The 12,119-nt window shown below is 37.9% G+C and overlaps 1 protein-coding gene across 1 annotated transcript; it reads left to right on the top strand.

Annotated features, from left to right (window-relative positions):
- The first annotated feature begins 2,114 nt into the window (after nucleotides 1-2,114).
- Nucleotides 2,115-8,314, top strand: tal1 (T-cell acute lymphocytic leukemia 1). Its single transcript, XM_084117456.1, has 4 exons — nucleotides 2,115-2,252; nucleotides 3,760-4,321; nucleotides 5,353-5,444; nucleotides 6,622-8,314. Exons 2-4 carry the CDS (start codon nucleotides 3,870-3,872, stop codon nucleotides 7,056-7,058), a joined length of 981 nt encoding a protein of 326 aa, XP_083973582.1. The 5' UTR covers nucleotides 2,115-2,252; nucleotides 3,760-3,869; the 3' UTR covers nucleotides 7,059-8,314.
- Nucleotides 8,315-12,119: the final 3,805 nt, after the last annotated feature.

Raw genomic sequence — 12,119 nt, 5'->3', positions numbered from 1 at the left:
AAGATCAAAGGCTCTCAGATGATGGAACTGATTTCCCTGCGTGTATTTCATACATTCATTCATGAAGATATATAGCCTATTATCAACTGCCTTCTCCTCTATACCTGACACCCCTCTCCAATGTTGACAGTGTGTGTTAATTTTGGAGTAAATGTGTTGACAACGATGATGACGAACTAATGGGCTTTATCTTCATCATCATAACATCTTCAGTAGCCTACACTCAAACATTTGCACATAAAGAGAAAAACATTTGATTGACAAAATTATAACGTGTATATTTTCTCTCGAATTTCTTCCTGAATATCAAGGCTACATTAAGCTACAAATATAGAAGTCATCAAGCTTTATAGTCTATTGTTATATTAATTGTATTTGGATGCACCAATTTGACATTTGGGCCCATACTAACTAATTTGTTATGGCCAATATTATATTAGCCTATATGTATATAAAAAAATAACACATAAAACGAGAAAATGTGTGTAATGATTTAAAATATAATTATTATATACACACTCCTGGAAAAAAAGAAAAGAGAAAAAAAGGGCCAAGCCAAAATTGGCAAAATATTTAATGGTCCTAATTTAAAAAAAATAAAAAAATTAATCACTGGTCAGGAAATTAGCAAGAATTGCACAAATACTGTAGGTAAAGTATATATGCTTACCCACACTTGCAGACAGCTTTTTACAGGAAGAGTCGTCAGTGTTGGTCCACTCAGTGTTAATGACTTCAAACAGTTGTCTCCCAGTTCATTTGAGTTTAACGTGAGACCAAAATATTCACTATAGGGTTCAAATTTGGACACTGGCCTGGCTAAAACATAAGCCTGATGATCTTGTTCTCAAGACACTTTTTGGTTGTCAGGAGCATTGTCTTGTTGAACAATAACATCTGATCATTCCTCAGATAACAACTTTTCATTTGTGGAAAGCAAGCTATTACTCCAAAGCATTAAATGGCTTTTCACAGTGATGAAGCTCACCAATACCAGCAGCTTAAAAGGCTCCCCACATATTATTATATTTCTCAGCAGATTTTCGAAGACACCACTCTTGAGCATCACCATGCAACTTCCCATATTCCCATATTCACAACTTCCCATATTCTGCCAAAAACTTAATTCTGTCTGATGTTTGTCTGAGACAGCAATGGCTTTTCAAGTAGTGTATTTACATAAATCTAGCTAATTTCCTTACCAATAATTTGTGGTCAAGGCAATTAAAAGCTTAGTGTAACCATTTTATAATATAAATATATGCAATTGTATATAAATACACGTTACGTGTTTAAAGCTCCTGTTTAAAATGTGTACATGCTTTAAGTTCAATAAGGCATCAAAACATTGTAAATCTACACAGTAGTAAAATAGAATTATTTCAAGAGCGTAAAATTCAAATATCAGAATTTGCTTACAATACCAAGGCAGATATTAATATAATGCTGACAGTCCATAATGATATATTGTGCATCCTTAATAAATACATTTATTTGTACGGTTCTATAAAGAAAATGTGTAGGCTACTTTAAAACAGGTAAATGAGACAAAATAAATTTGAAGAATTAACTCGAACGCCACCTGAAATAACCATTCAAAACAGCAATTATGTCTGTGCAGTATTCACAACAGTTAGGCTAGTTCATTTTCGTGTGTCTACCTTCATAAACATGTTTTACTCAGTGAGGGAGGGTCATGCTGCCGCTACACGATTTCCAGTTGATTCTGAACGCCCGAAAACGCTGAAATGTGTAAAAACAAACAGCCGCTAACGGTACTTTTCAAGCCTACATCCCCAGCCGATATCACTGAAAATGTGTTACTATTGGCCGCATAATTAATTTCTGATTGAGCCCCTGAAGCAGTTCAACAATATTACGCATTCGTTTTTTCCCCCCTCCTCAATCTGCTGAGTTATTTTTTATGCATATCCATTCACAATATAAGTCTATATTTTTCTCTTCGCATTTGCCCTCGATAAAAAGCAAAATAATAATGAATCATTTCATAAATAATGGGTTTAGGGGCTTATCGAGCGCGCAGTGGCCGCCACTGCGCTCTTATCTCGCCTGGCCACATTGCGCCCGTGTTCCGCTCCCCATACTGAGAAGCGCGCGCTGGACGTGATGTGGAATTATATAGACCTCACTTCCAGTTCCACACAGCACTTCAGTGCATCTAAAACCTCAGACATGGATGACCCTCCACAAAATGGCTCCATGCACACACTAACATCCACCGCCCGACGACGGTAAGAGGCGAATATTGGTGTTTCTGCGCTCATTTGATACTAACGCAGGTCATAATTAGGCTTTCTATCGTCGCCAGATGATTAATATAAGCTCAGGTATGATTTATATCATTTATATTTGGCTGTATTCGGTCTTGGAGCAAATAGGCCCTTGAGCCTGCAGAATGCAGATATCGATTTGGCATTTATTTTATAATTAAAGGGCGTTTAGGACACGATCTTTTCATCTAAAGTTAAGAAATTCGATTCATTTCGATTCGATTTTCCTCACGGCTGCTATTTTCCTCTCTTCCGTTTAGTGCTTAGAAATAATAGCCACCATAACTCCACCAATAAATGAACTAATCTCATCGATATCCCATTTATTTAGCTAAAGCTGACATTTTTGGTCGAGTTAGTTCCTAAATGGTAAATATGAATTATTTGGTTTTTTTAAAGTTTGTTGCCGAATTATTAGTCTATTTGACACCGTACACGTAACGTTTTTTCGTCATATCTGGTCGGTTATTAATGCTGTAATCAGCTTGTTTTGTTAAATCACTCGGAGTATTTATATAAATACGATAAAATACATTATAAACTATATCTATACGGAGGAAACAGAAATACGTGTGTGTAAACTGGGAATGACGTATTAATATTTAGCCATCTTGTGGTCTATGTTTACACACAAAATAAGCAATAGATTATTAAGAGTCATAGATGCCACTGGAGAAAGAAAACATTACAAGATACCATTAACATGCACAAAAAATTGCAACAGATTTTAACAAACAAATGCCATTATAAACATAAACCGTTAATATACATTCACTATTTCAATATTTATAACATTAAAACCATGCAATAATAATAAAAGCTTCAATAGACGCAATTACTCACGTAAAAATCTTCGTTTTAGGTTCAGAAAAGACGTAAATAAATTATTGACGGTAATATCACCACCACAATAAATACGCTAATATGATTCCATATTGATATATATGAAATCATGCTAAAATAGATGAATTATATAACGAGTAGCCTAATGTTAAAATAATAACAATAGTATTAATGTTTGTCATTTAAATGTAATATGATTAAATATGCTAATCTGGAAAAGTGTTATTGAATTCGTCCTCTAATAATTATGCAGATTATTTTCTGTTAAATAAATGTCGAACAATGTTTGCAGAAGATAAGCTCTTTTCCAACGAAGACACCGGTATGACACGCTTATCTCCAGATACCATGAGCAGAATGATGATATATAGGCTACAGGCCAAGGTCAAGTCAAGGGAAAAAAAGACACCAACCTAAAAGATATTTGAGCGTTTAGGCAAACCTGCTTGTCTATCCTCATAGAATGGATGGCACAGGCCTTTGCATGGATACAGCACACACATGACACGTGCTGTCATAGAGCTGCATTACTGTACTGTCAGTGTTTCCAGTCACGCGCGCAGCGAGGACGCGCGTAAAAACGCTGGCGCTCAATCAATGTGCATAAAGGTGTGTGCTTTCACAGGTGACCTCCGATGAGAAGCTGAACAGGCGCTGGATTGGTTGGGAATTACAATTTCCTTTGGATACCACTAATTATAAGCGTTTGGATTTTTTCTGGAGCTGGACTTAAGGATGATGGAAAAACTGAAATCCGAGCAATTTCCGCTCAGCCCGAGCACGGAGGGCTGCGGTTCCCCCCCGCCCGAGGAGGGGGACGCATGCGGGAAACAGGAAGGCACGAAGGCAGAGACAGGGGAGCATCACCTCCCCGAGGAGCGCCGCGTCCTTAATGGAGTTGCCAAGGAAACGGCTCACCACGCCACCGAGCTAAAAAAGGAAGTGGCGGTGATCGAGCTGTCCAGGAGAGGAGGGAGCGCGGATATAAAAGGCAGAGAGCTCAAGGCAGACATCAGCCATAAGGTGCAGACCACCGAGCTGTGCAGACCACCTATCCCACTGCCGCTGCCTCCCAGAGACCCGCTGAGCGACACTCGAATGGTGCAGTTGAGTCCGCCCGCTTTCCCTCTCCCGGCACGAGCGATGCTCTACAGCAACATGACGCAACCGCTCGCCACTATTAACAGGTAACATCACTTTTACGCATCACGCAAAGTAGGATATGAAACGAATGCATAAACTTAAAGATGGAAAAAAAATAATGCATGCATTGAATGTGGATTTAGACTTTTTGTGCATGCTCGTTTTTGTTTGTTGCAAAGATCTTTCATTTCTCGTTTTTAACATGTTCTTGCTCTAGCCTGAATAATATGATTTATTTTATGATGCATGAAATGATCGGTAGCATATGCTATAATGCCATCAGAATCTAAACTTCTGATGCAATGATTTATTCAACCTATTAAAATATATATTGAATGACCCCGAAACATTTATAATGCATAAAATAAATAATTAGGGCCTGTATAAATAAAATATATATAAAAAAATAGAGTAATAATTTTCTTAGTATTTCGTTTATCAGAGTTCGTTTTCTCCTTATTTGATAATGCAATGTTATATAATGTATTAGTTATTCGTTTCCGTTTCTATTCTATTCTATATATTCTACATCTATATTAAATATGGAAGTACTTCGTTTTCTATGTTCGTTTGAATATGTTAAATATCAATTTAATGCATTAAAATGTATTTTTATATATATTTTCAAGCTTTTTCTGTACAATTTAATTGCTTTCTATTCTATTCTATTCTATTCTATTCTATTCTATTCTATTCTGTTTAATGACATTTTAACTATATAAATATGAACAAACTGCATTTTAGGACCATTATTTAATGCATTCAAATGTATTTTATATATATTTTCAAGCTTTTTTCTGTACAGTTGAAGTATTTGTGTGCTTTCTATTCTATTCTGTTCTGTTTAATGACATTTGAAGTATAAAATATGTATAAACTACATTTGTGGACCATTATTTAATGCATTAAATGCATTTTTTTTTGTATATTTTACAAGTATTTGAGTGCTTTCTATTCTATTTTACTCTGTTTAATGACATTTGAAGTATATGAATAAACTGCATTTTAGGACCATTTTTAATATTTTAATAAGCTTGAATCACCCGTACTGAGTTGTGTGCCTGTTTCTCCTCAGTGGTTTTGCTGGAGAAGTGGAACAGTATGGGATGTATCCCAGCAATCGAGTGAAACGCAGACCTGTACCGTATGAGGTTGAAATCAGCGATGGTAGGACCATTTTAGATCTTTCTAAGTATGGTAAGCCACTCTTTGGCTGTGCTTTTCTCTTTTTCCTTTCATTTATAATTTCTCTCCATCATCTCAGTCTCATTCTCGGCCATTTTAAATCACATCAGGCACCATTTGGTAAAATAAAATACTGGTATGTAGGGTTTTTTTTGTTGCAAAAACTGAAGAGCACGCAAAAAGAAAAAACAAAAGTCTTGATATAGGCTACTTATCAGTACAGTTACTTTGTGTTGTATAATTATTTTATTAATTATTAATTTTCGGAAAAAAATTAATGCAAATATTCATGCACTTAGCAAGGAATGCCACTTTAGTTGCACATCCAAATTAAAGATATGTAAAATAAATATTTTTTATTCTAAAGTGACAATTAACATAAATGTCACCAATATCGTTGCATCATACTGTATTGCATGAAAATGCATTTCCTCTTAAAATAAACAGAGAACAAAATATTGTTGTGAAACAAAGACAGAAGACAGAAATTAAAAAAGTGAGAGAAATAAATGGTTACAGTTGCCAATAGGAACCAACCCCCCTAAAAAAAAATCAGTGTATGTGCACGAGAGATAGCTGCGAGTTGCCTATAAAAATGCAAATACGAGTCAATGTGTTTGGCTGCGAGTGCTGAGACTGAGATGTGGGATTCTAATGAGACGGAAACGCGGTATGCATGACACAATATGCTCTTAGATGATATAGAAGAGCATCAAAGGTAACGCTGCCTTCGCTGCCTCTTTAAGACAATAGCGAAAAATGCTTTAAATTATTCCTTAACTCAAGATGTTGGGAATCCATTTAAATAAGTGTAATTATATGAAGTCACTGGTGCATCAGGCAAAGTGAAGCATTGATAGCCTTGTTCCAACAGAGCTGTCTAGGAAGAGAAATGGCCCTGAATAATTGAATGTAAAATGCCATAGATAATAGAAAGGTTAATTAATTCTTGGCTAAATAGGGGGAGATAAAGAGCTAATCTATCAGTGAGAAGTGAGTGAACACCTTAGGTGTGTTCACAAGTAAACCACTGTTAAAGCACTCAACTGTGTTGTTAAACGCTGCTGATTTGTGATGACTCGACCTCTAAACGCGTATTTTGACACTCCAAATGTTTGGAAAGGAATTGAACCTAACTCTACTTTCTCTGCTTTCACAGGTACAGGTTCGCAGCCCAAAGTTGTGCGACGGATTTTCACGAACAGCCGCGAGCGCTGGCGGCAGCAGAACGTGAACGGTGCCTTCGCCGAGCTGCGCAAGCTCATCCCCACACACCCTCCCGACAAGAAACTCAGCAAGAACGAGATCCTCCGCCTGGCCATGAAGTACATCAACTTCCTTGCCAAGCTCCTCAATGACCAGGACGACGTGGTGGGCGGCGATGCCTCCGCCCGGGCCAACCGAGACGCAACCCTAGTTCGGGACGACCTCCTCCAGGAGATGCTGAGCCCGAACTCCAGCTGCGGGAGCCTGCTGGACGGGGACGTCAGCCCGGAGAGCTTTACCGAGGACCAGGACTCGTCGGTGGAGTCCAGGTCTTCGGCGAAGGGACTGCATCATTCCAGCCTCCCGCTGGACGGAAACACCCAGCGATGACTGAGTTGGTGTCGACGGACTGACTTCTGGAGCCCCAGGTTTGAGAGGGCGCAGTGCTTCATGGACCTCAACTAGCGTATGTCGTGTGCAAGCATATTCTTACGTAAGACTTTCTTTTAAGCTCTTCTCTTCACGCTTCGATGCTAAGGTGCCCTCCGTGGTGAGACGCTGGTACGGGGGAAAATGTCAGGTAGACTTTTAGTCCACACTTGGTTGTTTAGACAGGATCGCCACCTGAAAACGATAAGAAAACAGAAGATTGAATGGTACCCACACCTCATCAGGTACACCGCTGGTAAGGAGGTCATTGGAAACAGCTGGACTTTTACAACAAATAAGAGCATTTGGAGAAGTCAAGTCCTAGAAAAGGAATAGTTCACCAAAAAAATTGACAATTCTGGCATCACTTACAAACCCTCATGTCATTCCAAAACCAGACTAAAGTGAAGCCCAAAAGAAGAAAATTCTAAGAACCATACAATGAAAGTCAATGGGGTCCAATTTTTTTTGGTTTTTGGACCCCATTGACTTTCATTGTATGGATAAAACATTCTTTAAAATATCTTCTTTTCTGTTTCCGCTGAAGATGAAAGTCCTACAGGTTTAGAGCGAATTGAGGGTGAGTAAATGATGACCCGGCTTTGGCTTTGTGCAGCATCTTTGAGACAAATGTGTACATACTGGGAATTTCAATGGAATATGACCTTTAAGTATTATTAGCGTCATTGGCAATAGCAACAATGCTATTTGGGGAAAAAAGTATCGCCATTTTGTAAATGGTTTTTCGGTATAATGTTTCAAAACACAATCATTCGAGAACAATGGTGGAGGAGGTACAAGAATGTGTAGATAAACCGGGATAATGTTGTGTGTCTGTAATGATGACCCTTGTTCCTTTAGACTGTTCTTTTGCATTGTGATCATGGTACACCATTAATTCACATCTCCATCTCTCCTTCATTCACTCGTTTCTTTGGCTAAAACACCCCTCCAACCCGACCATCTCGCAATGACGCATTCATTGAGTAACGTTCTGTCACTTTATTTGACTTGTATGAACTTGATCTGCTTTTCAGCAGAGGATTGAGTAACCAGTCTTGGTACCTTTAAGTCTTTTATTGGGTATTAAATGAGCAAACAAACTAAAAATGGTTATTTTAATGTGATATTTAGTAGAAAGACCTTTGTTGTAAGGTGAAAATCTATCTATGAATATATGCAATGTTATATCTCACAAATTTTATATAAAAACCCACAAAAATAAAAAACACAAACCTGAAAATGTGTGCTGTTGTTATGAAAATAGACAATTCAGTTCAAGTCCGATTTCATGAGTATTTGTTCGTTCATATAAATGTCTGAAATATAATAGCCGTTTCTGTTGTCATGACAACTGTAAAGGTAGAGAAGGAAAAAAATATCCAGTGGAGCGTTTCATGAAGTGTCAAAACACAGGGATTAAATGGAAAAAAAAATCTTGCATTGAAGGGACTTAGATGTATGAAAATACAGTCAAGTCACTCATGCTAGTCAGGACTTAAAGAAAAAATACAATGTATTTTTATGGAAGGAACAAAATGTTAAATCCCCGACATGAAAAATGAATACAGCGGGATGTGATAACATGAAATACCTTCAACAAAATTTAGATTCCGTCTAAGACATATACTGTAGGTGCTTAATACGTCAGAAACACAGAAAAGGCCTATCTTGTTTTAAGATTTTGAGGGTGTAAGGACAGTCAGGGTCATAGCAAGGTGTCTATGGGTGTCTAAACCCTGGGAATATGAGTGTGAAAGGCTGATAAGAATCAAAGCCAATGAAAAAGTCATTGGTGGGTCTACTAGCCCCATGGGGCCTGCAGGGACTGTGAAACACTGATCCAAGGGCAGTTCCCAGACCGATCACTGATCCACACCCACACCCACATACGTGCACGACCTTGTCAAACGCTTTCCGTCCTATCAGCTAAAGGACACGAGAGACATTTAGACAAAAGAAATCGAGCTTTTATGCCATTAAATGAGTGTCATATCAAGAGGAGGTGTGCCATGATACACCGTTTACACTCTCAGTATTGTGGCCGTTCAGAATGAGGATGGAAAATTGGCTCTGAGAGAGAGAAATATTGATAGTATTTCATGACTTTTACAGTATTTAACATGAATAGCTTAACTACTGACAAGAAAATGTGGTCATCATTTACTCATTTTGTTCCAAACTGTTGGTCTAAATATATGTATACATTGAGCTCCAAAAATGACAAAAATCAACATAAATAAAATGTATAAAATCATTTACTCAATTATGGTGCTTAATAAATAAATAAATAAATAAATAAAGATATATATTTTGAATTTTATTTGATAACCCCCCCCCCCCCCCCCCCCCCAAAAAAAAAGTAATTCATTAATTAAATTCTTTAAGTATTTGTGAACCAAAACCAAAAATCATCATAATATTTAATATATCACGAAAAACCACAATGTTAATATCAATAAATATTAAAATGTATAACATTATATAATAATATATATTTTAAATAAAATGTATTTGCAATATTATTATAGTATTTACAATCATATTTATAAATTAACTTTTTTATTTCACCAATATTTATTTATTTACTTTGAGTAAACAAAACAGTCGCAATAAATAAATATTATCCATAATAATCCATTTGTTTATGTGATTTTTTTTGTAATTTGGGAGCTCCATGTTTATATAATTATCACTGAATGGAAAAGAACAGCCAATACAATCTGGAAAATAACATTTTTCACAGAATAAATAAAGTCAAAGTTGAGTAAATTATGACAAAATTGTAATTTCAGTTTCAAAATTTTTAGACGTAACACAAACATGATTCATTTATCTCATTAGGTAGATCTCACTATAAACAAGTAAACCGTGGGCTCAATATCAAGTTCTGCTGCTCAATTAGAGTTTTATTTGTCCATTGATGATTAGTAAGATCTTCAATGGTGTCCGCTTCCCATGAATACTAAAGCCACATGATCCACAGGCCTGTGTGTGTACGGTGTATCCCAGCAGAGATTAAACACACCATCAAAACAGTAATTCTATTAAGTCCCTTCATTCATCTCAAATGCCAATGCGCTCACTCTTGAAACGGTGGGCTGGTTGTACGGATTCAATCAGGGATTTTTGACGCCATCTTTTCCCTTTTTAATTAACTGCGGTGTATTCGCTATCCGCCTTTTTCCCACCAGTGGCCCCAAACAGGGGCTCCAGAGCTTCAACCTGGATGGATCTCAAAGGAGCCCCATCACAACAAAAGGACATGCTTACCGACTGATAAAGACCACCATTACCCTGAGATAACTAGACAAGGGGAGAGAGTATTCAATTAAGACGCCCCTCCTTCTGGGACAAGGACGTCCCAGTGAACCTCCCGAAGGTCTGGTTCTCAGAGGCAGGACGGGCCAGTGGAAAGAGTCTCCGCTGGGGTCTCTCATGGCTATCTTCCACACCATCGGCAGAAGTGGCTCCCTTGGGGAGCGGGCCGGTATTTTTATACGAGGTGTTAATGAGAGGGCAGTGCGCATTTCAAGCAGTGCTAATTTCCTCTGGGCTGAGAGACGCTCATGTGTCCCTTGAGTCCTGAGGGGCGGATCGTGGTCTTCATCCAACTCCACCTCTTTTTCTCTGTTGTGGTCTGTTAATCATTTGCTCTGTCACTCTTCACCTCAAGAGCGCTCTCTTCACGTGCGCTCATCTATTGTGGTTTAATAAGAGAGGACGAAGACGGTCTGCAATGCCCTCAAGTTCAAACAAACTAGTCATTCATCAACTTGTTGTTGGATAGTCAAGCGAGGTGTTTAACAACGATGTGTTGTCCGAGTGAATTATTTAAGGCTCTATAAAAGACTTTTTGTCGTGCCGACAGGACAGAAATGCCTTTTCTGTCGTTGTGGTTTGCATCGTTCAAGAGGCTGACAAACTATTTTTGCGGTAATTTGTAAACGACGTCAAACAAGCTACAATATTTCAGGTTGTACAGTTGTGACGTGCATCACTGATTCTGTGTAATTATGATGTAAAATGACTCGTAATGTGCGTAAGGGCTCGTGACTTCCTGATTGTCAGAACTTGCACTATGCATGCCTGTCCCAAAGCAGAGTTAACACTGTATAATTTTGCTGCTCGAGACAAATCTTGGGGGTCGTAAAACATTTTTGCGGTGTCTTTGATGGCTTAGTCTGACTGCGATAAACCTTAGCCACTGTCCGGCAGAGTCTAGCTCCAAAACACCTCCCTGGAAGTTTCTAGTAATCCTGAAGAGCTTAATTAGCTGGTTCAGGTGTGTTTAATTAGGGTTGAAGCTAAACTCTCCAGGACAGTGGCCCTCTAGAAACCGAGAGGCCGTTTACACGACAGCGTTTTCAACTAAAAACGCAACACTTTTTATGTGTTCATTTACACGACTACAGTGTTTCGGCCCGTTTTCAAAACGCAAGCTTTTGAAAACGGGTTTCAAAGTGCAAGTTTTTGAAAACAATACCGTTATCGTATCTGTGTAAACTACAAAAACGCGAATTCGTGAAAAAAAACTGAAGTCATGTGCAATATGTATCACGATTTCAGTCTGTAGATGCGAAGTGTTTCTTTACAAAGTGACATCGCCAACTACTGGCCTGGCATGAATACAGCATTTTTAGTCGTTTTTGGGATCCGTGTGAACGAGATCATTTTGACGATGTCAGTATGTGAAAAAATGCAAAGAAAAACCTTTTCAGTTTTTAGTACATCTTTGTTTTGTAAACATACCCTGAGTTTGACACCCCTGGTGTAGATCTTCCGGGGACGGTTAGGACCAAAGTATTGGCTATAATATATATGGTACCAAAACGATTGATTTGGCACAACATGCATTTGCTTTCACACTGTGATCACATCATACAGTCAAACATTCATAATGTCCACCTGACTTTAAGTAGTAGTTCTTATATGTATTTGGCACATGCTTTTATCTAAAACGACTTACAGTGCATTGGATTCAAGGTATGCATTACAATAATTACAAAAACAAAAGTGTAA

The sequence above is a fragment of the Abramis brama genome, assembly GCF_963993115.1.
Source record: "Abramis brama genome assembly, chromosome: 6".
In the NCBI taxonomy this organism is placed as follows: Eukaryota; Metazoa; Chordata; class Actinopteri; order Cypriniformes; family Leuciscidae; genus Abramis; species Abramis brama.
The sequence above is the reverse complement of the archived record's forward strand: the minus strand, read 5'-3'. Positions and strand labels throughout refer to the sequence as shown.

Coding starts and splice junctions, on each gene's coding strand:
- tal1 (XM_084117456.1), top strand. CDS start 3,870: ATGATGGAAAAACTGAAATCCGAGCAATTTCCGCTCAGCCCGAGCACG. Junction 4,322..5,352: donor CCGCTCGCCACTATTAACAG/GTAACATCACTT, acceptor GTTTCTCCTCAG/TGGTTTTGCTGGAGAAGTGG. Junction 5,445..6,621: donor TGAGGTTGAAATCAGCGATG/GTAGGACCATTT, acceptor CTGCTTTCACAG/GTACAGGTTCGCAGCCCAAA.